Consider the following 27,249-nt stretch of genomic DNA (forward strand, 5'->3'; position numbering starts at 1 on the left):
TGTACAGATTGGAAATACTTGTGTATAGTGTAGTTGTATGTACACTCATCTTGTAATTCTTGTATTAAGAGCAAAAGGAAATCCAGTGTGAAAAACCAACATGGATCTTGATAATGGCCTTATTCTGCTAGGCAAAATGCCCAGATGGCCGTCTCTAAAGCCTGGTACATACCTTAAACTTTGATTGGCCAATCAGTGACCCATTTTATTACCTCCCCCTAGTATGGGGGATTACCTACACAAAACTGTCCCTAGTATTCAAAATCTGCAGACTCTCATACTACATGAGGTGGTAAAATTGGCCAATCAGTGACCAATTAAAATTGAAGGTGTGTACCAGGCTTTAATCTGGGATAAATGCTGCTTGCATCAGCACAATGTGAACCCTGGTCATTTGAGGGGGATGCACTTCATATGGAATTAGGAATTAGATGAATTAGATCTACATTTAGGTCTGCATAAAGAAATATCAGCTGTGATTGAGTGAATAATTCATATGAATAAAGAAAATATAAATACTGTATATATTGAATATATAAAGAAAATAATAAATACGGATTGAAAATAGACCCTTCCCCTTTTCCACTTTGGTTTAATAAAGAAATTATATATGCTGAAAAACACAGTGATGTTGCCTTGCCTTCCTCAGTGCTCAAGGCTACCTACATTACTTTTATAGTGTATCTTCTGTTTTAGAAATTGGACAGTATTGTTGTAATCTTGATATATGATGCACAGATTGTTGTATTTCTTCTGCCTGACTTGCATGGTAGTTTCTGTACTCTCTTATCTGGAGTAAATCACAAAAATTGATTTCTACAGTAGCCTTACTGCGTTTCTATACAATTCTTGGTAAAAGATGAGGAACTTGGAGAAATTGAGAACGTTTAGGACAGTGCCAAACTTGGATGGAGTTTAGCTGACCTCATTCCAATAGCAATTTTGAGTAACAGGAAATGGTATTTGATTATGTCCGGTTTTACCTTGCAGGTTTTCTGTGTTTTTCATAAACCACCACAGACTGATTATGCTCAATCCTTTCTTGTCCCCAGATCTCAGTGAATATATTTCGCACACTACCGCCAAGTGATAATCCAGAGTTTGACCCAGAGGAGGATGAACCAAATTTTGAACCTTCCTGGCCACATCTTCAGGTAAAACATGCTGATAGTAGACTCTCTCTAGGAGCAGAGATCACCTTACCTTTCCCCCCTCCTCCCTCTGCTGAGAGATTATTTATGGCCAGCACTGCAGCTATAGCTTAGTGCTATAATGATAAGAATCTGATGAGCTGTAGTGCTGGCCACAAAGAGTTAATCTTTCAGCAGCACCAGATATATATATATATAGGGTTAGTGAGTTTAGTTTCATTTTTGAAGTGAGCGCTCCAAACTCGAAGATGCTATTTAATGTGTTTGAATTTATAATAATTGTCTGCATGTATTGATGAGACTCATTTACAGGAGATAAAAGGGTCATTTTCAGCAGTGAGCTAGCAGACTGGTTGTAATTGTATAATGATCCAACACAATGAAAGTTAGCAGGCGTTGTTTGCGAAGGCTGTTGCTGTCTGGACTACACTTTTTGTACCAATGTGTAAGTTCATTTATTGTATAATATGAAATTACATATATAGTTAGGTATAGTGTAGCACCCAGATAACTATGATTTTTACTATTGGATACACATACTGGACGGGTGTTTTTCTTTTCTGTCCCTGTACCCCAACTTGAAAACTCCTATACACACATTGGAGAGCAACGGCAGATACAGAGTGTGCGTTATTGGAGCGTGCTGCAGCAAGTATATCTACCTGTCCTCATTCCAGCTCAGGTTCTCCCGACTACCTGGTAGCTTCTGAACTGGCCACTAGAGCTCCAAGCGCACTGTCATATGACTGCAGTGAGTATGTAGCTATAGTAGCCAGTTCAGCTGGGGAGACGAGTGAATGCAAGCTGGAGCGAGGAGAGATTAGATATATATGGAGCGCTGTGTAATATGTTGGCGCTTTATAAATACAATAAATAATAATAATAATATGGTGTAGCATGCTTCAACATCAGCTCTATACAGGGGCTGCATATGTAACCTGTGGTATATTACCCATGGATAGGCCAAAACTCCCCTCCACTTTACTCCCAAAATGTAAAAGTTGGATGTCAAGTCAGCTGATCCATAGTGATATCTAGGGGTGGGACGACGAATCCGGCGAATCCACGAATCCCTCGAATATTAGGAAATATTCGAGATTCGTGGATTCGAATCCCGACGCCATTTTCCACTACACGAATCCGCCGAATCCCGACGCCGCATCGCCGCGCATCCGCCGCTCGCACTCGTCCTCCTCCGACCTCCTCCGACCCCCCCGCGCCTCCTCCGCTCGCCCCCCCTGCCCGCATCCACTCACCTAGCCATAGCGGAGCGCAGAGCGGCAGACCTCTCGCCGACTTCCTGGTTCCCCCTAGTGACCGGCTCTTACAATGACGTCATTAGTAAGAGCCGGTCCGGCCACTAGAGGGAACAGGGAAGTAACGAAGAGGTCTGCCGCTCTGCGCTCCACGGGAAAGGTGAGTAGATTATGCAGGGGTGAGCGGAGGAGGCACGGGGGACGGAGGGGGCCGTGGGGGGGTTGGCGGGGGAGGGGGGTTCTATCTATCTACCTACCACTATCCCTACCTACCTACAGGCCGCTATACCTACCTACCTACAGGCCCCTATACCTACCTTAAGGCCCCTATACCTACCTAAAGGCCCCTATACCTACCTACCTAAAGGCCCCTATACCTACCTACCTACCTAATGGCCCCTATACCTACCTACCTACAGGCCACTATACCTACCTACAGGCCTCAATACCTACCTACCCACCTACCTACAGGCCCCCTATACATACCTACCTACCTAAAGGCACCTATACCTACCTACCTACCTACCGGACACTATACCTACCTACAGGCAACTATACCTACCTACAGGCCACTATACCTACCTACCTACCGGCCACTATCCTTACCTACCTACAGGCTGCTATACCTACCTACCTACAGGCTGCTATACCTACCTACCTACCTACCTACCTACCTACAGGCCACTATACCTACCTACCTACCTATTGGCCACTATCCTTACCTACCTACAGGCTGCTATACCTACCTACCTACCTACAGGCCGCTATACCCACCTACCTAAAGGCCCCCTATACCTACCTAAAGGCCCCCTATACGTACCTACCTACCTACCTAAAGGCCCCTATACCTACCTACCTACCTAAAGGCCCCTATACCTACCTACAGGCCACTATACCTACCTACAGGCCTCAATACCTACCTACAGGCCCCCTATACGTACCTACCTACCTAAAGGCACCTATACCTGCCTACCTACATACTTACCTATACTTAAGGCCCTATACCCTGCTACCTATACTGAAGGTCCCTTTACCTACCTACCTACACTGAAGGCACATGTACCTTACTACCTATACTGAAGGCCCCTATACCTAGCTACCTACCTATACTGAAGGCACATATACCCTGCTACCTATACTGAAGGCACATATACCCTGCTACCTATACTGAAGGCCCCTATACCTAGTTACCTACCAATACTGAAAGCACATGTACTGTGCTATCTATACTGAAGGCCCCTATACCTTGCTACCGATACTGAAGGCCCCTATACCCTGCTACCTATACTGAAGGCCCCTATACCCTGCTACCTATACTGAAGGCCCCTATACCCTGCTACCTATACTGAAGGCCCCTATACCCTGCTACCTATACTGAAGGCCCATATACCCTGCTACCTATACTGAAGGCCCATATACCCTGCTACCTATACTGAAGGCCCATATACCCTGCTACCTATACTGAAGGCCCATATACCCTGCTACCTATACTGAAGGCCCATATACCCTGCTACCTATACTGAAGGCCCATATACCCTGCTACCTATACTGAAGGCCCATATACCCTGCTACCTATACTGAAGGCCCATATACCCTGCTACCTATACTGAAGGCCCATATACCCTGCTACCTATACTGAAGGCCCATATACCCTGCTACCTATACTGAAGGCCCATATACCCTGCTACCTATACTGAAGGCCCATATACCCTGCTACCTATACTGAAGGCCCATATACCCTGCTACCTATACTGAAGGCCCATAAACCCTGCTACCTATACTGAAGGCCCCTATACCTTGCTACCTATACTGAAAGCTACCAATATTGAAGGCACCCATACCTAGCTAGCTATACTGAAGGCACCTTTACCTCGCTACCTGTGCCTGGGTACCTATACTGCGGGCAACTATACCACGGATCGCACAATTTTTATGTGCAGGATTCGTTAGATTCGGGATTCGAAAGGTTCGAGATATTCGAGAACCTTTTTAGATTCGGATCCGGATTCGGATTCGAAGAAATTGTGGATTCGTCCCATCCCTAGTGATATCCGATAACTATACAATTAGAGGTTGGAAGACAGACTTTTAATGGTATTGTGTTCGTTGGAACGAAAATGTGTAGCAATTGGGAGTTCAGATTTGATATCGTTAATAGTGTGCCTGTTTCCATTCATACGTTTGCGCAGAGTTTGTCCAGTTTCTCCCACATACATAACATTGGGGCATTTAGCACACATGATCAGATATACCAGATTGGTGGAACCACAGGAAAATGTGCCTTGTACTCTGTACTCCTGTTGTGAACCTGGTATCGTTAACCTGTCAGTGGAGTAGTGTCTGCAGGTCCCACACCTTTTTTGTCGGCAGGGTGATGTTCCGTTTTGTTGTTCTTGCTTTTACTGATGGCTAACATGGTACAATACCCTACTGCTACTACTCAGGCAGTTTATCTAATTCAAGGTGATACACTCATGTCATGTCCAGCCTTTGACCTGAGTGATTACTCAGGGTGCCAAATAATTCTTTTTGGAAGGGGTGCAGGGACTGCCACAAAGCCAATGACTCTTCCCCGACGTCTGGATCATTGGAGTTGCTTCACCCCTACGCTCTGCACTCTCATGAGGAGGGGGCTCTCTATCTCCTCATATACTGGGCGGCTCTCTGAATACTACTAGGGGGCTTGCTGGATACCTATACTGGAGGGAAGGCTCTCTGACTACCTGTACTGGGACACTCTTTATATGACCCTGTGTGGCATAGGGTCATATTAAGCTTTAATTCTGTGGTGTGCTCTGCATCGCACACATCCAGTGTAAAAAGATAGCGGCTTGCTATTTCCAGAAAGTACTTGGCTTTTCATAACGTCATCTTTGCCCTCCAAGGAATTACATTTCAGTTTACATTTCCTTTCCCTTCTGTGTATCTTGCTATTGCTGCAGGTTCTGCAATATATTGAGCGTTGCAAGATGTAATCTGGTTGAAATAACTCTCTCCATATATTGATTCAAGCACAGTGTGCCATGTATTATAATAATTTAAATCTCTGTGTAATGGCATGAATTACCTTTGAACAACAGCATTATGGTATTCTTGCATTTATGGAGTTGATGATACAATGAAGCACTTTCCAATGTGATGCTTTGTGGTTTTTCAGTATGAGAAATTAGCCTAAGCCTGATACAATTTGGAACACATATGCAGGAGGAAGTTACCATGGTTACTTCTTGCATATGTCCTTAATAATAGCTGTATCACATGGATGAGTAAAAACCCTTCTGAAGATGATTTGTCAAAAACAACTTTGCTGATATAAAGGAAGAATTAGACTTCGTACTTCGTGCATTCAAAAGGCTTATTGTTCTTAAAAGGTACATACCGAATTGATTGATCATCTGATTGTCCTACTATTTAACGCAAACTGTTTGTTATAAATGTGAATCTGAAAAGAGGTTAGAAACATTTAGGTCACTTTGGATTAGGGTAGTGTGAGGCATTCCTTGGGCAGGGATCCCACTTATGAAAACGGTTGCAGTTTGCCCTGGACGATTCTTTGCATTTTAGATCTTGATTGCTTACACAGGCCTTAAGGCAACCACTCACAATACAATTCTACAGACGAACGATTGTCTGATTGATGGAATCAATCAGAATAAAACAGATCGATTCCATTAATCTGATCGAATTGGATAGCAGCTTTTCTTCTGTTAGTGAGCCTGAACGGTCGTTTCCTATCAAAATTACGAATGAATGGGACAAGCGATCATTCGGAAAATTGTATCGTTAATGGCCACCTTTAGGTACACTCCTCCCCCTAGATCTCTTGCTTCCTCCCCCTAGATCTTTTGCTGACATTGGTATAGGGAGGTGCTTCCCTCCCACTTTTTCCAATCAGACTCTGGTTGCAGCCTGCCCACTTACTCAATCAAATCGTCTGAGAGAGTTCCTTCCCATTTCACCCCCTACCTATAACCCAGTTTACTATCATATCCATTGAAAGAAAGCAGGCTACAGATCTAGTCATTTCTAGTACAGGCTAGTCATAAATGCTGGTGCTGGAAATACCTTTTGAGGTGGAACCGAGAGGATAAGAAGGTCCCTCACATTTTGTGGTGAAGCTCAAACATTTACAGTCACCTTGTGTAGTTTATGGTTGTTACCTGATTTTCTCCTACTTGCTCTCAGTAAATCTCTCTTTTATCTTCTCTAGCTGGTATATGAATTCTTTCTGCGCTTCCTGGAGAGCCAGGATTTCCAGCCTTCACTGGCCAAGAGATACGTGGACCAGAAGTTTGTCCTCATGGTGAGTGAGCTTTATGCTGGGATTAGCACTTCCTTTAGTAGCTTAGCTTTCTAACAGGTCTATTGCAGTTGTAGTTAGTAAGAAATAACGGACAACTTACCAGAGAGGGATATAGAAGCTGCCATACGTATTTCCTTTTAAACAATGCAAATTGCCTGGCAGGCTGGTAGGGAGGGATAAATATAGATGAGTCACTCAGTTCATATGGTGGTGGAGAAGAGTTCATGGGGAAGTGGGCCCTGCCAAATAGTCTAAAGGTGGCCATACACTGGTCGATTTGCCATCAGATCGACCAACAGATAGAACCCTCTCTGACCGAATCTGATCAGAGAGGGATTGTATGGCTGCCTTTACTGCAAACAGATTCAGCATGAAATTGATTCACCATCTGTGAAGCTGCCGCCCCCCCCCCCCCCCCCCGCCATACATTACCTGATCCAGCCGGCGCGAGTCACCCGGTCTCCGCTGTCTTCTTCTCTGCTCTGGGCTCCAGCTTCACTGTACTTCCTGTCCGGGGAAGTTTAAACAATAGAGGGCGCTCTACTGTTTACACTTCCTGTCAGGACAGGAAGAAGTGAAGCCTGCCGGGGCCCAGCAGAGAAGGGGCAGCGGTGACAGCGGGGATACGCGCCGGCCAGATCAGGTAATATATTGCCGCTAGCGGCGGTCGTCGGACATTCGAACACCACTATCGACGCACTCCCAACCCGCCGGCGATGGAGCGAAATCTTCCGCACGGACGGATTGACGGAAACATTCAATTTTGGACGGAAATCGATCGTTCGGTCAGCGTTTGCACAACGATTTCACAGCCGATTCGATCACAGTGATCAAATCTGCTGTATATCGGCAGGAAAATCGTTAAGTGTATGGGCCCCTTTACAATCTTAGTGGGTCGGGATTGGGGAAAGGAAAATAAGTAATAGGGGAGGGGATTGGAGCAGGGGCCCCCCTGCAAAAATGTTGGATAACCAGATCCTGCACAAGTGGGTAGGCTTTCTATGGGAGTTTCAGAGCATTTGGTTTCCTTCCAACAGTGTGTTCAGGGTATGTTGGAAATCTTGGATACTGGTTTACAATAACACATTTTCCCCTTGTTTAGCTCCTGGAACTGTTTGACAGTGAGGATCCCCGTGAGCGGGAGTATTTGAAGACCATTCTGCATCGTGTGTATGGGAAATTTCTGGGACTCAGAGCCTACATTCGGAAACAGTGCAACAACATTTTCCTGAGGTATAGCTAACACAGTAATATCTTTTTCTTGCCATCGATACTTGATGTTCCAGCCAGCTCAACAAATAAGGCTAGATTACCACACTGACGCTCGGTTGTCTTGTTTCCCCATCTGTTAGTATTGATCAGAGGGACAGATTCAGTTACACGAGTCCTACAGCTTGTCAATAGAAAAATGTGTTTTTGGCCTTGCAAAAGTATTCAGACACTTAATCAAGTTTTGTCATTTTAATGGTACAAAATACAGGAAAAACAGGAAGAGCACCTGTTCCAGCCTCTAAAAAGCTGTGTTGAAGCTTGGGTGATAGCTTCAGCTTTAGCTGGACAATTGTCTCAGATTCAAGTAGAGTAAAGCTATTTACACACTTAAATGAACTGTCACCTGAAATTACATTTGTAAGTGACAGTTTTGGAATGAGCACTGTACAGACACACCTTTTATCTCCTGGCCAAGCAGTGTGCTGTAGGGGGAGGAGAGAGGGGTAACGTGCAAGCAGCACAAAGAGTGTTGGTGTCATGTCCTAGGGAAAAAAACAAACCATAAATTAAACAGGTCTGATGTCTTTAACAGCTATGACCAGTAATAAACAGCAGTCAGGGGGAGAGAAGAGCTGATGATTCCTGTCAGTGAATGCATGGATAAAGAAATTAATCTTAACTCAAAAATTCTGCTACTTGAGCCCATATATTTTTCTTCTCACAGCAGCTTGTATGTCCCCTCTCATCATACAGAGGACAGGATCAACAGGTGACAGCAGATGCTGACTGTCATCACACACACTTTGCACAAGTGAGAAAGATGCAGGGATGTCTGGAATTCAGGCAGACCAGAGCAAAGCAGGAGAGATGATTTACTTTGACGTGTGACCTCTTATCTCTCCAAGTCCTGCACCCTGCTGATTTTTATCGCTCTAGGCCATGGTCTTTGTGGCCTTCCCAGAAATCCGGCCCTGCTGATAGTTGCCACCTCAGAATCAGGTGGATCTAGCATATAAGGCATAAAAGGCTCCTCTGCCACAGAGCAGATTCAGGGTATAGTAAAACCAAATCGCACATAGCATAATCTAATAAGATAAATGGCTTCAGCCTACCAAAAAATGTATTGCACTTACAAGATAGTAGAAATTATTGGTACATATAATAGGGCTTTCTCAGGGCTCTTTCACATTACCAAGCGCGTGCACGAAACGATTTCATGGACACGTTAATGACCTGCGGCGTGACTAGAGCCGGTTTAAGGCCAAATGGGGCCCTAAGCAAAGTAGCAGATCTGGGCCCCCTCCCTCAACCCCCCCCATAATGTCATAATAGAACTGCACATAGAAAAAAAAGAACCTGTGAAGCACCAATGTGCTATATACTGTACACATATGAGATATACACATATGATAGATGCTATAGCAATGGAAGACGCTCAGCCTCAGCTTGGTTCCAGAAACCAGCGCCGCTGCAAGAGGCAGACTCCGGCTAGAGACAGGTAAAAGAGCCAGATGAGAGAGCGTGACTACACGCAGATGGGTCCCCTTCGCAGCAGCAGAACTGAAGTAGGCATGTAAATGGGGCCCCTTGAATAGGACCACAAGCTGGTGCTTGAGGTGCCTGGTCGATGATCAGGCTCTAGTCGTGACGTCAGGAGAGGCTCCAGCCTCAGGGTGCAGTGTAGGAGGGGGCGCACAATTCATTCAGCTGTAATTCCCAATTGTGTTTGAAGCAGAAAGAAATAAGAAAAGGGGATACATGACAGTGACTGCAAGCCAGATAACTAGAGATGAAGGTGTTGGGGAGGTTGGGGGCCTTGGGGCACCTATTAGTCTAATAGCAATCAGTGTGTGAAGGCTGGGGTGGGAGGGATGGGGGGGGGGGCGCACTTTGTCCAAGAGCTGGGATCAGAGTTAGCCAGCTCGTGGACAAGTGGTGAGATAACAGGACACTGCCCTCCCTGCAGAGGAGTGGGTGAAATCTACAGAATCAAGTTTGCAGCAATGACAGCTACATTTAAGATTATGTTTTTGCTAAAAGATTTTAGAACAGAAATGTTATTGCTGCAAATGTGATCTTGTGAATTTTACCCTCTCCTCTTTAGTAGCAATATGACTTCAGAACATTCACAAACCCCAGTTAAATATGACTTATTTCCACTAGATGTACCATGACCTGGATAAATGAGAAGCTTCATAGACAAGTGCACAGCTATCCAATACTTATGTTTTTTTAATGCACTTCATCTTTTACTAATGTTAATCTGTGTATCCATCCACGGTTAAGCTGGAACACAAGCACATGTCTTTGGAATGCCCTATATAACAAGGCACATATCACAATTCCGCTAAGCTGTTAAGACACATTTTTGCAGTCTGGATATTTGAGATGCATCTATGTTTTCCATATCCTCTTGTGAACAAGAATCTTATACCATTTCCTGCACCTGGAGCAGCTTTTATACTTGTTGCTATTTGCTCACAGAGGCTTAAAGGGAATCTGAAGTGAAAATTCACTTATGAACTAATGCATTGTATGTATAGTACAGCTAAGAAATAGAGCATTAGTAGCAAAGGAGCAAGACTCATATTGTTTCCAGTACAGAAAGAGTTAAGAAACTTCAATTATCTATGCAAAAAAAAGCTTTTCTGAGCTCTTTTACCCAACTCCCTACTTGGGTCAGAGAAGGTCCCATTTTCTGAAGCACTTATACATCAAATAAACAGTCAAAGACAATTATCCCTACATTAAATCATAAGGGGTTTTTTTCCGCTTCAGTGTCACTTTAACTATAGAGGGAGCAGGCATGAGGGCCCAGGGTTGCAGGGATTCTTACTGTCCCTCCTTCTGATACAGGCCCCACACTTCTCTAGAGCTAGTGCTGTTGAGGCCTCACTTGTTGTGGGCGTGAGGAAGTCGTGGTTGTTGCATTTGGTATATTATTCTTAGCAGGTGGGCCTCCTAGTTGTAGAAAAATACAGCAATCCTGCAGGCTAAACAATAAAATCTGTGTAGTGCGGGAGCATTCGGGTCTTTCAGGGTAGTCCACCAACAGTGAGAAAAGATGGTTACGTGAGCTCAGCGCATCTTTTCTGGCGGGGAGCACTTGAGAAAGGACACCCCCTCCAAACATTGTGCTCATTTGCTTTAAGTACTCTGCAGAATAAAAAGGACATTTTCTATATTGTTGGTCGAGCTCAGGTCATCATCTTTCCTCCTAGTTGTATGGACAGGGGGCACCTTGAAGGACAGGGCTGTGACAGAGGGGCCACATCGAAGTTTGTAGAAAGTTTTAGACTTTGGAAACTTGTGATCTTCTCAGGCTATACAAATGCCTATGCAACAGCTGAAAGAAGCAGTGATTGACAGAAACACCTGGCGTGCAAAAGTTCATATGGTCACAAGGTTGGAGTCGACTAAATGAATGAGGAGGATCTTCTCAGTCTCAGGATCGTCACAGCCAGGAGATTCCCTCTTGCAGTATATGTGATCTCTAGAACAGATTTATATGTAGCTATGTGATCTCCACCTGCCTATCATACCCTAGGGCCAATTTTTAGGTGGAAGCCAGTTAACTTATCTGTATGTTTGTGGGATGTGGGAGGAAACCCATGCAGACATGTGTACAAATTAAGATAGGATTCTGTAGTAAGTACACACACACTATACATGCTGAGCTTCAAAAGATTAATTCAACTATTAACAGTCAATGGTGATCAAGTACAGACAAGTGAAATCAGAAGACGCAGCACCCAGCCTTGCTAATCAAAAAACATTGCAATATGTTTACCTCGAGATGCGATAGAAATACAGTATGCTTTTTTTTAGTAATCATCATCTAAGCCAGTCATAGCATTTGGCAAATTTTCCCCACAAAGTTATGTAGGAAAGCATCCAGACACACATCACTGATGGCGGGAACACCTATTGTGCACACCATTAGTCCCAAATCAGGTGGAATTTAGGGGATGCATTTCTATGAGTATATATGAGCTGCTTGTATGGCAAAGCAGCATCGATTTGCTTAACCCATTCAGATTTGACAGGGGGCTGTGGTCTGAAGGCGCATGCACATGTCCAACTTAATGCACAACCAACTGAACAACATGACCATGACCAACCATACAACAAGTTGTTTACATGACAAGTACGTACACACACGCCAACCAACTAAACCACCAACTCACTTAAGTACTATGTGTGCAAGTTAAATGACAAACTGCACAACATGTCTGCATTCAAAAACAACAAAGTTGTTCAAAAGACTTGTGCACACATTCCAACCTGCATGATAGTTGGGCAGATTGATCCTCCGGTTGGATCTGGCAAACAACCTGTTATCAGTTGGTCATCTGGTTGTTTGCCAGTTGTACACACACCCAACTTCCAACAGACAAGTTTGGCAGATAGTTGGACAAATTGTTGGTAGGAGTGTATGAGCCTTAAGTCAATTCGGAGCTATCTCTTGTCTGGCCACATATAGCATCTCTGACATAAATCTCCTCATCAGTGCCTGGAAAACAGTAAACACTCCTAAAATGGGTGACTTGTCTCAAGCAAATTTGGGGAAGCATATTTGGCCGCTGCTAAACCTCATTCCATGCTTCATAATCCAAATCTATAATCATAATAACACAAGGGAAATAAAATCTCAGCCTGTGTAAGGGATGAGAGGCATTTTTCCCCCTGTTGTGTTACCCACCCTCCTTTGGAAGGGGTGTTCTATTTTGGTTAGGTGTTCTCCCACCCTTACAACCAACTTGGAATCCTTTGCTAAGAGTGCAACCGCGCCCAGCACTTCTGGACACCCTAGTGGAGTCAGAGTTGTTGATCTCCACCTGCCTTTAGTGGTTGGTGGTGGCCCACCTGCAACCTTCGTTTGTGAGTACCACTCTCTACTTAAATCAGCCGACTCTTTGTTGTGATTTACTACACCATTGGGGCGCCTATGTTCTTTGTGCATTTTCTCTCAGGGTGTCCCTCTATGATCACCCTAAACAACCGCACGGTTATCATAGTAATCCACTTCGACTTGGATTGGCTAGTGTGATCAAGCACAATATGATCAACTAATGTCTTGTAAATGTCGTTGATTAGGTGTCAAGTAGGGCCATCCTGTATGAGCGCTAAGACGGGACAGTTGTGGAGAACAATGGAGTCTCCCCCAAATTGTCAATGCATATTATGTTATAGCTGCATATATAAAAAAAAGTATGGGTAGGACTGAGTTCTGAGCTACTAGATCCTCAAAAGTGATGAGTTTACCATGTTGTACAACATGTTTGTGGAATACTTTACCTTTATTGATCCAGAAATGTGTATTGGGTAGGGATGATAACTCACTGAGTGAGGCGTTCCACCACAGTGGTGTGTGGTAATCGTGTCCTGCCAACTTCAGGTAGACCATTAGCCATTTCCAGAACAGCACTGCCTAGTGTGGCGCTATCTCTGATGAGATGCAGCACAAAGTGATGGGAAAAGTGTTGTTCATCAGGGACATAACGCATGTGTGGTGTGTACGTGTGCATGCTTGTGTGTGCATGTGTGTATGTGGTATGTGTGTACCTCTTCTCTCAGGTTTGCTGGGATATAGGAGTTGAAGAAAAAACTGTTTCCAGGTAGGAATGCAGCACATTGTATTGTTGAAATTACAAAAGTTAGCAAGTGACATTGACGTGAACGTGAAATGGTTCTTTAACTTTTCTTTTTTTTTCTGGATGCAGATTTATCTATGAGACAGAGAGGTTTAATGGTGTAGCAGAACTGCTGGAAATCCTGGGCAGGTATGTTATATAGCCTCAAACATGATTTTTAACTGCTCCAATGTTAGCTATTACTCACACCTTCACAGTAATTATAATACACATGGTTTCATTTGAAAGCACAAGTGTTTGCGCCTCATTTGTTTCTATAAGTCAAAAGAGAATGCAGCTATGAACTCGTTTACCAGTTCCAGGCAAATTAATAGTATCTCTTCATTCCTCGATAAAGGGGGACCCTGCAACAAATGTTGGTAGATGATGGTTGATTAAAGTGTTTTGGAATTACCGGTACTCCAGGCAGACTAAGGCACATGACAGCCCTAAAAAAAATAGTGGTACCAGCATTATACTGGGTATTTGGTTTTACTGAACATTAGCAATTGTGGTTACATAGTTATATAGTTTGGTTGAAAAAAAAATTGTCCAAGTCCAACCAGAAAAAAAAGAAAACATTAGGTACCTTTCTCACCTGCACTCACATATCCCAGTTGATCCAGAGGAAGGCAAAAAAAACAAACCTTACAAGGCTTGGGCCAATTAACATTTGAGGGGGAAAAAGCCTTTCTAATTTCAGATGGTATTCAGATAAAATCCCTGGATCAATTTTGCTAGGAATTAACTTGTAATTATGGCTGTGGTCTGCAGATGTCCTTTAATGCAAGGAAAGCATCAAAACCTATTTTAACCTCCCTGGCGGTATGCCCAACACAGTGACGGGCAAGCCGCTGCAGGGGATCGCATGGCCCAGGGAGGATTTTTTTTTTAATAAAAACTGTACCATAGTCTTCAGCTAGCACTTGGCTAGCTACCTATGCACCCCAAGTGCCTCCATTCTCCCCCCGATCCCCGCCGCAATACATACCCCTCAGGGATCCCGCGATGGCGCAGCCTCCCGATCAGCTCCAGGCTTCGCTATGGGGAGGATCGGGACTGCGCATGACATCATGTCCGATCATTGCCATAGCGACGACTGAAGCTAATTGGGAAGCTGCGGCTCTCGCGGGATCGTGGACGGGTGAGTGTTGCCGGCAGCGATGGGCGGGAGCAGATAGGTGCCGGGAGACTTGGGGGCCACAGGTAGCTAGCCTAGTGCTAGCTACGAAGGTAAAAACAAGATTTATTCAAAAAATCCCTCCCACTGATGCAGCCTCATAAACTGCGTACCGCCAGGGAGGTTAAATGCAGATGTAGAATTTGTCATAACTACTTCCTGTGGTAAAATATTCCACATTTTAACAACTCTTCCTTAAAGAACCTATTCCTAAATAGATGGCAAAACCTTTTTTGTGGTAAGGTTGTTCTTTTACAGATGGTAGCAACATTTCAAAGGTAGAATAATATTTTTCTGGAGCTCAGCTTGTATATTATTAGGCTACAACATATATAACACTGGATAGATGTTTACACCACCATTTCACAGCACTGGCATTTAAATCCAGCTTTGAAAGCAAATAAGTTTGCGATTGTGCAATGAACAGATATTATGAAATCCATCCAGTAAGATTTTTCACAAACTCCCTCTTCTGCTGCCAATATCTTACTCAAGAGCAGATGTAGATCATCGGCAGTATATATGCTTTCCGGACATCTTTCATCATTCATAGTAGTTGGCAGCAGATTTACAACTGTCCAGATTGCAACTACTTCACTTTAAACAGGAAGTGATATTCTGCTTTGGCTGTTCTATTTATTGGCTGGGAGTTCAGACATTTTTTCCTTTTTCACTAGAATAATATGTACAGAATATTCAGTTCCTTAGAGCTTTACACCAGGAAAAATATATATTAGGTAGTATTCAAAAGGGTAAAAGGGTTATTGCCTGTTTTGATAAATCCTACTGGTTGCACATATTTTTTTCCTGAATTCTTGACCCTAAAAACCATGTTTAGTATGATTCACTCCTAATGATTGGACGCCCATTTGTGTGGATATGCCCCATCCATCATTAACTCTATTGGCATCCTATACTTAACTCCAACTCATAATCCTATCTTATCCCTTACCGACCCTTAACAGACCCCAGGAAAAACACCTAAGGTCCTTAATCTCCACTGGTCTCCTTGTCATAGTTACCTACTGGAGAATGTCAGTACTGGAGAGTGTTGGGTGACTCCATGTGAAACACCCCATCTGTGGATTTTTTGAACCCTACTGGATCTGAAGACAGGAAATGATGGACAGCAGTATGAATTTAATGGAGGATCCCACACTACAGGCAAATATGGAATCCGGTATTGGGCACCACATTACAGGGAAGATATTGCAGTTTTAGAGCAGGTGCAGAGATGAGCAACACAATTGATTCAAGGGATGGAAGTTCTTACTTACCAAGAAAGTTTAGTTGAACTGGGCTTATTTAGTTTGGAGAAAAGATGCCTTAGAGGAGATCTAATTAGCATGTATAAATACACCAGAGGGCAATATAAATACCCCTAGGCTTTTGCAAAGGACTAGGGGACATGATCAGATGGAAGAAAAAAGTTTTAGCCATTTATATAGGAAAGGGTTCTTTATAATAAGAGATTAAAATGTGGAATGTATTGTCACTGGAAGTAGTTATGGTAAATTATATATCTGCATTTAAGGGCCGCTTAGATGCTTTCCTTGCGTTGAAAGACATCCATGGCTATAATTACTAGGCAATTCCCAGTGGTGTTAATTCAGGAATGTAATCTGATTGCCATCTACTGTAGAGTCGGGAAGGGATTTTTTTCCCTTCTGGGGCTAATTGGGCCATGCCTTGTAAAGGCGTGCACACACGCCATACTTCCACAAACGACGAGTCCGCCAGACCCTCCCGCTGGGCGGATGTTCTGCTGACAGTAGCCCGTGTGTACGCATTGTCGGCAGACTGATAAGGCTGTGTCTGAACGATCCGCTGAGGACCCATCGTTTGCGGAAGTATGGCGTGTGTACACGCCTTAAGGGTTTTTCACTTTCCTCTAGATCAACAGGGATATGTGAGAGTGCAGGCTAGTGTTGTACTCTATTTTCTGGTTAAACGCGATGGATATATGTCTTTTTTCAACCCAAATAAATATTGAAAAGGGGGACGCAAGCTCTCCTGTAGCCAGACACTCTTCCCTTGAACATGGCAATAGCACTAAAGGGGTTAAATTTATGGTCCTTGACCGTATACATCCGACGATTAGAGGGGGGAATCTAGATAGACTCCTCCTAAGATGTGAATCTCAATGGATTTACAATTTACATGCCTGTGAAATACCAGGCCTGAATGAACATATGAGCTATGCCCACTTTCTACCCATTTGAAGATTGCCTCTGTGTATCCTGACACCCTGGGGTGCGCCGTTGCTGTTCCTGTGGCCTGATGGGGGCCGTTTACACATTTTTCTTTAAAAGGCCCTGTGGGTTCCATCCCGTCCACCTATGGATCTCTGGTTGGGACAATTGGTAACCCAAAAGGTTTGTTCTAAACTAATTATTAGGGCATTTCCCCTACAAGTTCCCCATTGCAAAATAATGATGGGGAGTAATGTTTATAGGTATTGTTTATTTGGGTGATTTCAGCTATCCACCTGTGATATATATGCTATGTATATATATATATATATATATATATATATTTTTATATATATATATATATATATATATATATATATATATATATATATATATATATATACAAAACCATTGTTTATTTGGCCTATTTTGTTTGATTGTCGATGCATGGGGTTGGGGTTGGATCTGCTGCGGGCCATGTGGACGAGGTGACAGTGTCAATGGGACTGACTGTCATTGCTGATGCTACACTAACTTGGGTCTGCCACACACAGATGGGTTTGGCGTTGCTCTTTGGGTGACGCTATGCAGGCGCTTTTTACCTATATAGACCGATCTGTCGGTCCCCTTTGCCTGTCTGCTTGCCGTTCGCTGGGTTCCCACAGCACTTTCTGCTCCGGCTCCTCCTCCGTGCATCGACATGCGTGACGTCGTGTGGATGGGCGGAGTCTGATGCTTTGATTGGTGCTTGCAAAGCTAAAGGCTAGAGAGCGTTACGTTGCAGCAGCCACGCCACTTGAGAAAGCCGGAAGCCGGCGAAACGTTGGGGAGAGCTGCTCGCCTCATGCATGGGACGCCACGCTGTCCCAACCTCCGCACCCGCTCACTGTGACCCGTTCCAGCGGTCCTTATTCACCTCTCCACGCTGACTCTATGGATGGTGGCTATGGACACTGATGGGTTATCCCACGCACTGTTGCAACCAGCCTCAGACCGCATCTGACATCCTGAGTGGATAGCATCTGGAGATGCTTTACATCATTGCATACTGACATAGGGGAGATGTAACGATCGGTGTAGCAACACAGACGTCTGATTATGTGTGATCTGCAGTATCACCAATAATACACGTATAGCTGGCAAAATACAAGGTATGTGTAGTGCTTAGTGCAACAATAGACTGGGCCTTACCAGAGGAGCTGGTAGACACTAAAGAACTCAGTAACAATACGTTTAGCAAGACCTCACCAGAGGAGCTGGTGGGGACTTATTAGAACACAGTAACGATAAGTTTGCAAGACCTCACCAGAGGAGCTGGTGGGTACTTATTAGAACACAGTAACAATACGTTTAGCAAAACCTCACCAGAGGAGCTGGTGGGTACTTATTAGAACACAGTAACAATACGTTTAGCAAGACCTCAACAGAGGAGCTGGTGGGTACTTATAGAACACAGTAACTGATTAGTTTAGCTGAGCCTCACCAGAGGAGCTGGTGGGCACTAATAGAATACAGTAACTGATTAGTTTAGCTGAGCCTCACCAGAGGAGCTAGTGGGCACTAATAGAATGCAGTAACTGATTAGTTTAGCTGAGCCTCACCAGAGGAGCTGGTGGGCACTAATAGAATACAGTAACTGATTAGTTTAGCTGAGCCTCACCAGAGGAGCTGGTGGGCACTAATAGAATACAGTAATTGATTAGTTCAGCTGAGCCTCACCAGAGGAGCTGGTGGGCACTAATAGAATACCTCACCAGTGGCGAGGGCCCACTGGTGAGTCGGAGCGTCAGACAGGCTAGGTTCGGCAACTAAGAGGCAGAGACAGTACAGAGTCAGAAGGCAAAAGAGTAGTAGGTAATCAGGCAGGGATTCAGCAACTAGATCAGATGGGCAGAATTACAAAGACAAATAGCAGAGTCAGAGATTAGCCAGAGTCATACACAGAATATCAATAATATACAGTAAACAATCTCCTAGTCTTGTGTGAAATCCCTGGTTACCTCCCAGATCAAAGCACACCGGATACTAGTCTAAGGTACCACATAAGTATTCGCAACCGCAGACGAGTTGCGAGTGAGCAGAGACGGCTTAAGAAGCAGAGGACACCTGCAAGCCGCGCCCACTCCAATCAGCCAATCCTGAGCGGCAAACGTCCACTCTGACTTCAGCCGACCAGCGGGTCAGCTGACGCGCCTCCTCCCAGCATAAAGGTCCTGTCTACAAGCGCGGCTGCGCGATACAGAAACCTTATGTGCAAATGACAATTCCGTCCTCGGCGTGCTAGACGACGAGGGAACGTAAAATGACTCTGAATAGGGGACCGAAGCGGCTGCGGAGACGCCCTGCGTGCCCGCAGCCGCATATGTTACAGGAGATCGTCCTTCGAGTTTGGTGAGATAAGATATACACTGTACAATCTTGTGCACTTGTGCTGTGGAGCCGACAGCACAAGCAATGGTCACACATTGGTGAGCTGCTGTGAATCGCTGCAAGACTCTTAGCTGCTGTGACACTATATTTGGCTGTTGGACAGACTGTGCACCATTGCCTTGGGATTCTAATGCTGCTTTACTAACTCTGCTTGGCCATTAAGGAGTCTGCTTACTCACCATCTGTGTTTAATTGATCCTGAGTAGTACTGTATATACTTTTTTGCATGCAAAGTCTTGCTTTTTTCTCTCCGTTGCTATGCTGTGGCAATATTGCTTCTAACAAATATACTAGCTGCTGCTGGAACTCTGTTGGTTTTTTGCTATGGAATTAGCCAAGACATATAGTTACCGGCGTGTTATTGTGGTGTTAGTGAGGGTTAGAGATGGGCCGAACGGTTCGCCGGCGAACGGTTCCAGGCGAACTTCGGGAACTTTCCCGGAAGTTTGATTCGCCCCATAATGCTCTATGAGGGTCAACTTTGACCCTCTGCATCACAGTCAGCAGGCGCATTGTAGCCAATCCGGCTATACTAAGCCCTGGAGCCCCACCCCCCCCCTTATATAAGGCAGGCTCCGGCGGCCATTAGCCTCACTCGTGTGCCTGCTAGAGACAGAATAGGGACAGCTGCTGCAGACTTGTTCTCCTAGGGACAGATTAGTCAGGCTCTTGCCTTCTTAGCTTGCTTAGCTGAATCTTATTGCTATAATAGCGCCCCAGAAAAGCTCTTTTCAGAGCTTATCCTGCTCGTGTGATCAATTTTTTTTCCTGTGTTTGAAACTGACACTTGTGTTGTTTAGATAGCATTGCTAATTCATACTGTGTGTCCCACTGCCAGCAGCAGCAGCACATTCAGTGACTACTACCTGTGTGTGTGAGACACTTGTGTTGCTTAGACAGCATTGCTAATTCATAATGTGTGTGTCCCACTGCCAGCAGCCCACCAGCATTCAGCAGCACATTCAGTGACACCTGTGTGTGTGACAGGGAGCTGCACATTGTACTACCTACCCAGTACTGCATTTACCTACTACTAGTACCTGTTGTGTTTAGTTAACCCACCTCATCACTGCATACACCTACGTTTGTGTTGAGTTAACGGGCGTCACTGCATATAACTACCTTTTAAGTTGAGTGAACTCACCTCACTGCATATCTAACTTTTCTGTAGAGTGAACTCACCTCACTGCATATAACTACCTTTGTGTTGAGTGAACTCAGCTGACTGCATATATAACTACCTTTGGGTTGAGTGAACTCACCTCACTGCACATAGCTACCTTTTGTGTTCAGTGAACTCACCTCACTGCATATATAACTACCTTTTGTGTTCAGTGAACTCACCTCACTGCATATATAACTACCTTTGGGTTGAGTGAACTCACCTCACTGCATCTAACTACCTGTTGTGTTCAGTGAACTCACCTCACTGCATATATAACTACCTTTGTGTTGAGTGAACTCAGCTGACTGCATCTAACTACCTCTTGTGTTCAGTGAACTCACCTCACTGCATATATAACTACCTTTTAAGTTGAGTGAACTCACCTCACTGCATATCTACCTTTTCTGTTGAGTGAACTCACCTCACTGCATATAACTACGTTTGTGTTGAGTGAACTCAGCTGACTGCATCTAACTACCTGTTGTGTTTCATTGAACTCACCTCACTGCATATATAACTACCTTTGGGTTGAGTGAACTCACCTCACTGCATCTAAATACCTGTTGTGTTCAGTGAACTCACCTCACTGCATATATAACTACCTTTGTGTTGAGTGAACTAAGCTGACTGTATCTAACTACCTGTTGTGTTCAGTGAACTCACCTCACTGCATATAACTACGTTTGTGTTGAGTGAACTCAGCTGACTGCATCTAACTACCTGTTGTGTTCAGTGAACTCACCTCACTGCATATATAACTACCATTGGGTTGAGTGAACTCACCTCACTGCACATAGCTACCTGTTGTGTTCAATGAACTCACCTCACTGCATATATAACTACCTTTGGGTTGAGTGAACTCACCTCACTGCACATAGCTACCTTTTGTGTTCAGTGAACTCACCTCACTGCATATATAACTACTTTTGGGTTGAGTGAACTCATCTCACTGCATATCTACCATTTCTGTTGAGTGAACTCACCTCACTGCATATAACTACGTTTGTGTTGAGTGAACTCAGCTGACTGCATCTAACTACCTGTTGTGTTCAGTGAACTCACCTCACTGCATATATAACTACCATTGGGTTGAGTGAACTCACCTCACTGCACATAGCTACCTTTTGTGTCCAGTGAACTCACCTCACTGCATATCTACCTTTTCTGTTGAGTGAACTCACCTCACTGCATATACCTAGCTTCCCTCCGAAATGGACAAAATGGACAAACCAGGTAGAGGAAGAGGTAGAGGCAGACCCAGAGGAAGGCCACCTGGCACTGGTAGGTCTGTGCGAGGTGGTGTTGCTGTGATTTTGTGCGGACCTGAACCAAAGTACAGTGCTCAGAAGAAGGCACGTGCCATCACTTCCCAAAATTGTGAGGACGTGCTTGAGTATTTAACACAGAACACCTCATCTCCCGCAGCCACCATTGCTACGACAAGCACCACATCCGCTGCATTTGACACTTCGCAGGAGTTATTTGGTGGTGGTGGTGGTGAAATCACTGATTCACAGCCACTACTGCAACAACATGAAGAAGGCGCAGGTATACCACCTCATACGTCTGAGTTAGGTGGCGATAGTATGGACGTAATGTGTGAGGAGGGGCATGATGGACCAACTGAAGTTGGTGCAGTTGGTGTTGTCTGAGGAAAGCGAAGCTGGGCAGGAGGATTATGATGACGATTATACGGATGTCACTTATGTTCCCAATAGAGGAGATGACCAGGGGTCAGTTCAGAGGGGGAGCCAGAGAGGAGTAGGAGGAGATGACTCCATGATAGAAGCAGAGGGAGCTCGTCCTCAGAAACAGCTGGGGGCAGTGTCCGGCGCCATGTATCGCCAGCTATGGCCAGCCAGCCAACATGCCCTTCAAGGTCAGCTGTTGATGCCACCATAGTGCCATCACCCCAGGGGGGCTCAGCGGTTTGGAAATATTTTACGGTGTGTGCCTCAGATAGGAGCAAAGCCATCTGTTCTCTCTGCCTCCAAAAATTGAGCCGTGGAAAGGCCAACACTCACATAGGGACAAGTGCCTTACGAAGGCACCTGGAGAAAAGGCACAAACAGCTATGGAAAGAACACCTGAGGAAAAGCAGCACCCCTCAAAAGACAGGGCCACCCTCCTTCTCCTCTTCCTCCTTCAGGTGCATCGTCTTCATCTGCTTTCTCCCTTGAACCTTCACAGCCACCCTCCTTCACACCGCCTCTGCCCTTGAGCGGTTCCTGCTCCTCTGCCCACAGCAGTAGCCAGGTGTCCGTGAAGGAAGTCTTTCAGCGGAAGAAGCCAATTTCGGCCAGTCACCCTCTTGCCCGGCGTCTGACAGCTGGTGTGGCGTAACTATTAGCTCGCCAGCTATTACCATACAAGCTGGTGGAGTCAGAGGATTTCCGTAAATTTGTGGCCATTGGGACACCACAGTGGAAGATACCAGGCCGCACTTATTTTTCACGAAAGGCCATACCCAAACAGTTCGGAGGCAAGTGGTGTCATCTATTGCGAAGAGCATTGGGTCAAGGGTCCACCTGACCACGGATGCCTGGTCTGCCAAGCATGGGCAGGGCCGCTACATTACGTACACAGCCCATTGGATCAACCTGGTGACCAATGGCAGCAAGCAGGGAGTACGTGGCTGTTCAGCGGACCAACTTGTCACACCTCCGCGGCTTGCAGGCAGGACTCCTGCCACCTCCTCTCCTTCTCCTCCAGCTACATCCTCTTCGCTGTCAACCTCCTCCTCCTCAGCTGAGTTTCAGTTGAACTCTAGCGGTGCTGCCATCTCCTCTTCCTCTCCAGCTACACAGCCCCATCTCCCCTGAGCCTACGCTGCATGCCAGGTACGACGGTGTCACGCAATTTTAGACATGTCTTGCCTCAAAGCGGAGAGTCACACTGGAGCAGGTCTCCTGGCTGCTCTTAACAAACAGGTGGAGCAATGGCTGACCCCGCACCAGCTGGAGATCGGCAACGTGGTGTGTGACAACGGCAGCAATCTCCTTTCCGCTTTGAATTTGGGAAAGCTGACACATGTACCCTGCATAGCACATGTGCTGAATCTGGTCGTGCAAAGATTTGTCTCAAAGTACCCAGGCTTAGAGGACGTCCTGCAGCAGACCAGGAAGTTGTGTGGGCATTTCAGGTGGTCTTATACGGCCATGGCACGCTTTGCGGACATTCAGCGGAAAAACAACTTGCCGGTGAGACGCTTGATATGCGATAGCCCGACTCGCTGGAATTCCACCCTGCTCATGTTCTCTCGCCTGCTAGACCAGGAGAAAGCCGTCACCCAGTACCTGTACAACTACAGTAGAAGGACACAATCTGGGAAGATGGGGATGTTGTGGCCCAACAGCTGGACACTGATGCGAAATGCATGCAGGACCATGCGGCCGTTTGAGGAGGTGACCAACCTGGTGAGTCGCGCTGAAGGCACTATCAGCGACTTGATCCCCTACGCTTATTTCCTGGAGCGTGCCGTGCGTAGAGTGGTGGATGAAGCTGTGGAGGAGTGGGAACAGGAACAGCTATGGCAGGAGGAGTCGTGGGACCAATTTTCAGCCGAACCACAGGTTTCCTCAACACCTGCGGCACCACAGAGGGGGGAGGAGGAGGAAGAAGAGGAGTCGTGTGGGGAAGGAGAGTAGTCAGACTCGGATGATTATGAAGAAGATGTTTCTGTGGAGGAGGAAGAGGCGGCAGCGGCAGAAGAACAACCGCAGCATCCGTCACAGGGGGCTTCTGCTGCTCCACGTTCCCGTGGTATTGTTCGTGGCTGGGGGGAGGAAGAGGAGTTGCGTGACGTCACTGTGGAAGAGCAAGAGGAGATGGAGAGTACGTCTGGATCCGACTTTGTGCAGATGGCCTCTTTCATGTTGTCCAGCCTGTTGAGGGACCCCCGTATCAATAAACTCAAGGGGAATGACCTGTACTGGGTGGCCACTCTACTAGACCCTCGGTACAGGCACAAAGTGGCAGACCTGTTACCAACTCAACACAAGGCGGAAAGGATGCAGCACTTGCAGAACAAGCTGTCAATGATGCTTTACAATGCATTTAAGGGTGATGTGACAGTACAACGCAATAAAGGTACCACTGGCAGTATTCCTCCTCCTTCTCACCAGTCCACGCAGGCAAGGACAGGACGCTCCAGCGATCTCGGGGTGATGTCGGACATGCGGACATTCTTTAGTCCAATGCCTCGCAGTAGCCCTTCGGGATCCACCCTCCACCAACGCCTGGACCGGCAGGTAGCCGACTACCTGGCCTTACGTGTGGATGTACACACTGCGACTGCGAGCAGCGACGATGAACCCTTGCTCTACTGGTTGCGCATGCTTGACCTGTGGCCAGAGCTGTCCCAATTTGCCATACAACTTCTCTCTTGCCCTGCCGCAAGCGTCCTGTCAGAAAGGACCTTCAGTGCAGCTGGAGGAATTGTCACTGAGAAGAGAAGTCGCCTAAGTCATGACAGTGTTCAGTACCTGACCTTTATCAAAATGAACGAGGCATGGATCCCTGAGGGCTATTGCACGACCGAAGACTAAGTCAGTCCCCACACACAGCATCTCTGCCTGCAGGCCACTTGACTGCCTTCTCCGCCACCATCACCAGGGTCCAGGACTCTAGGTGGATTCCAGAATTTTTAAGGCCGCTGCTAGCAGCGGCCGCTATACTAATTATTCTGGGGCGTGCACATGCCTGCCTAATTCTTCTGGCTGAACTGCAGGCGGCTGCAACAAAAAAACAAAAGGCATGTACATGTGCCCATCCCCCTTCGTGATCATTACCTTGCCGCAGTGAAGGGGCTTGCGTATCACAATGAAGCAATGACCGCCGGCTATATGAGTGTCTCGGGTGGGGGTGGCACACCAAAGATAATAAGGTCGTTGTTTCATTGTGGTCAGACCAAATTTGATCAGCTGGACAGTCACTGTTCTGTCATTCAGCTACATTAGCTGGGCGACCATATGGGCTGAAAAGCCACCATCACCTGCACTCTCGTCATGGTGCGCACCAGTCCAGCACGCCCGTCACTACACAAACGGCTGTTTGCAGTCACTGCATACCTTTCACTGCATCTGTGACTGCACATTATACCTGGCAGTCAGTGCATAACTTGCACTTGAATGGATACAGTTTTAAACAATTGAAAAATACAACCATCTACATAGTTACATAGTTATTTTGGTTGAAAAAAGACATACGTCCATCAAGTTCAACCAGTACAAAGTACAACTCCAGCCCGTCCCCCACATACCCCTGTTGATCTAGAGGAAGGCGAAAAAAAAACCACAAGGCATGGTCCAATTAGCCCCAAAAGGGAAAAATTCCTTCCTGACTCCAGATGGCAATCAGATAAAATCCCTGGATCAACATCATTAGGCATTCCTAGTGATTGTAGCCATGGATGTCTTTTAACGCAAGGAAAGCATCTAAGCCCCCTTTAAATGCAGGTATAGAGTTTGCCATAACGACTTCCTGTGGCAATGCATTCCACATCTTAATCACTCTTACTGTAAAGAACCCTTTCCTAAATAAATGGCTAAAACCTTTTTTTCTCCATGCGCAGATCATGTCCTCTAGTCCTTTGAGAATGCCTAGGGACAAAAAGCTCATCCGCCAAGCTATTATATTGCCCTCTGATGTATTTATACATGTTAATTAGATCTCCTCTAAGGCATCTTTTCTTTAGACTAAATAAACCCAGTTTATCTAACCTTTCTTGGTAAGCGAGACCTTCCATCCCACGTATCAAGTACAGTTCCAAACAATTTAAAAATACAACCATCTACATTTTAAAACAATTTAAAAATACAACCATCTACATTTTCAAACAATTTAAAAATACAACCATCTACAGTTTCAAACAATTGAAAAAAAATGCAAAAAACTTGCCCTCCGTAAAACATTCTTGGCAAATGCTTTCGACTTGGTTTGTCTTCCGCTGGGTCAAGGGTCCATCTGATCACAGATGCCTGGTCTGCAAAGCACGGTCAGGGCAGCTACAGCATGGGTCTCAGCAGGCTCCCACTTCGGGCCGGAATCCAACCTTCATTCCCCGCCCAGTACCCGTGGTGACAATGTCAGACTTGCCCGCCTCCATATGATTCTCGTGAAAGGAATGTGGTGTCATCTTTGCCCATCATAACTGGTTCTCGTTAAAGGATTTAAAGTACATTCATTTCAAATACAGCAAGCCCTCGATAGTCCTCCTGTATTGTTATTTTTAGTCACTACCTTGGGGCGGGCGTGCATGCCTGACTGCTGCCCTCCTTGCCTGGATGTGTGGTGGGAGCCGTTTGTTAGGCTACAACTCCGGAACGGAATCACACCAGGAAGGGTTCCCCCGCCATTAGCCATGGTCAGTGGTCACGATGGCAGACTTGACCTCCATAACAGATTCTCGCCGGAGACCAACCTGGTGAATCGCAGTGAAGGCACCATCAGACTTGCCCTCCATAACGGATTCCCGTTAAAGGATTTAAAGTTGATTCATTACAATTAGGGCCTCAAAAGGTCCTCCTGAGTCCTGTATTGTTATTTTTGGTCACTACCTCGGGGCGGGCATGCATGCCTGCCTGCTGCCCTCCTTGCCTGGATGTGTGGTGGTAGCCGTTTCTCAGGCTCCAACTCCGGAACGCAATACAACCATCTACATTTTCAAACAATTTAAAAATACAACCATCTACATTTTCAAACAATTTAAAAATACAACCATCTACAT

At 45.6% G+C, this 27,249-nt stretch overlaps 2 protein-coding genes across 7 annotated transcripts in view; one reads left to right on the forward strand and one right to left on the reverse strand.

Moving 5' to 3' along the window:
* Positions 1–27,249, reverse strand: part of LOC137538339 (solute carrier family 22 member 6-A-like) — a 275,461-nt gene that overhangs the window by 215,088 nt on the left and 33,124 nt on the right. The window lies entirely within an intron of this gene.
* Positions 1–27,249, forward strand: part of PPP2R5B (protein phosphatase 2 regulatory subunit B'beta) — a 117,642-nt gene that overhangs the window by 62,481 nt on the left and 27,912 nt on the right. For all 4 annotated transcript variants that reach the window (XM_068260443.1, XM_068260444.1, XM_068260445.1 and 1 more), the window contains 4 exons: positions 1,053–1,154; positions 6,618–6,710; positions 7,813–7,943; positions 13,646–13,705. In XM_068260443.1, coding sequence (XP_068116544.1) covers positions 1,053–1,154; positions 6,618–6,710; positions 7,813–7,943; positions 13,646–13,705 — 386 coding nt within the window. The remainder of the gene's footprint in view (positions 1–1,052; positions 1,155–6,617; positions 6,711–7,812; positions 7,944–13,645; positions 13,706–27,249) is intronic.

This window comes from Hyperolius riggenbachi, chromosome 11, assembly GCF_040937935.1.
Source record: "Hyperolius riggenbachi isolate aHypRig1 chromosome 11, aHypRig1.pri, whole genome shotgun sequence".
In the NCBI taxonomy this organism is placed as follows: Eukaryota; Metazoa; Chordata; class Amphibia; order Anura; family Hyperoliidae; genus Hyperolius; species Hyperolius riggenbachi.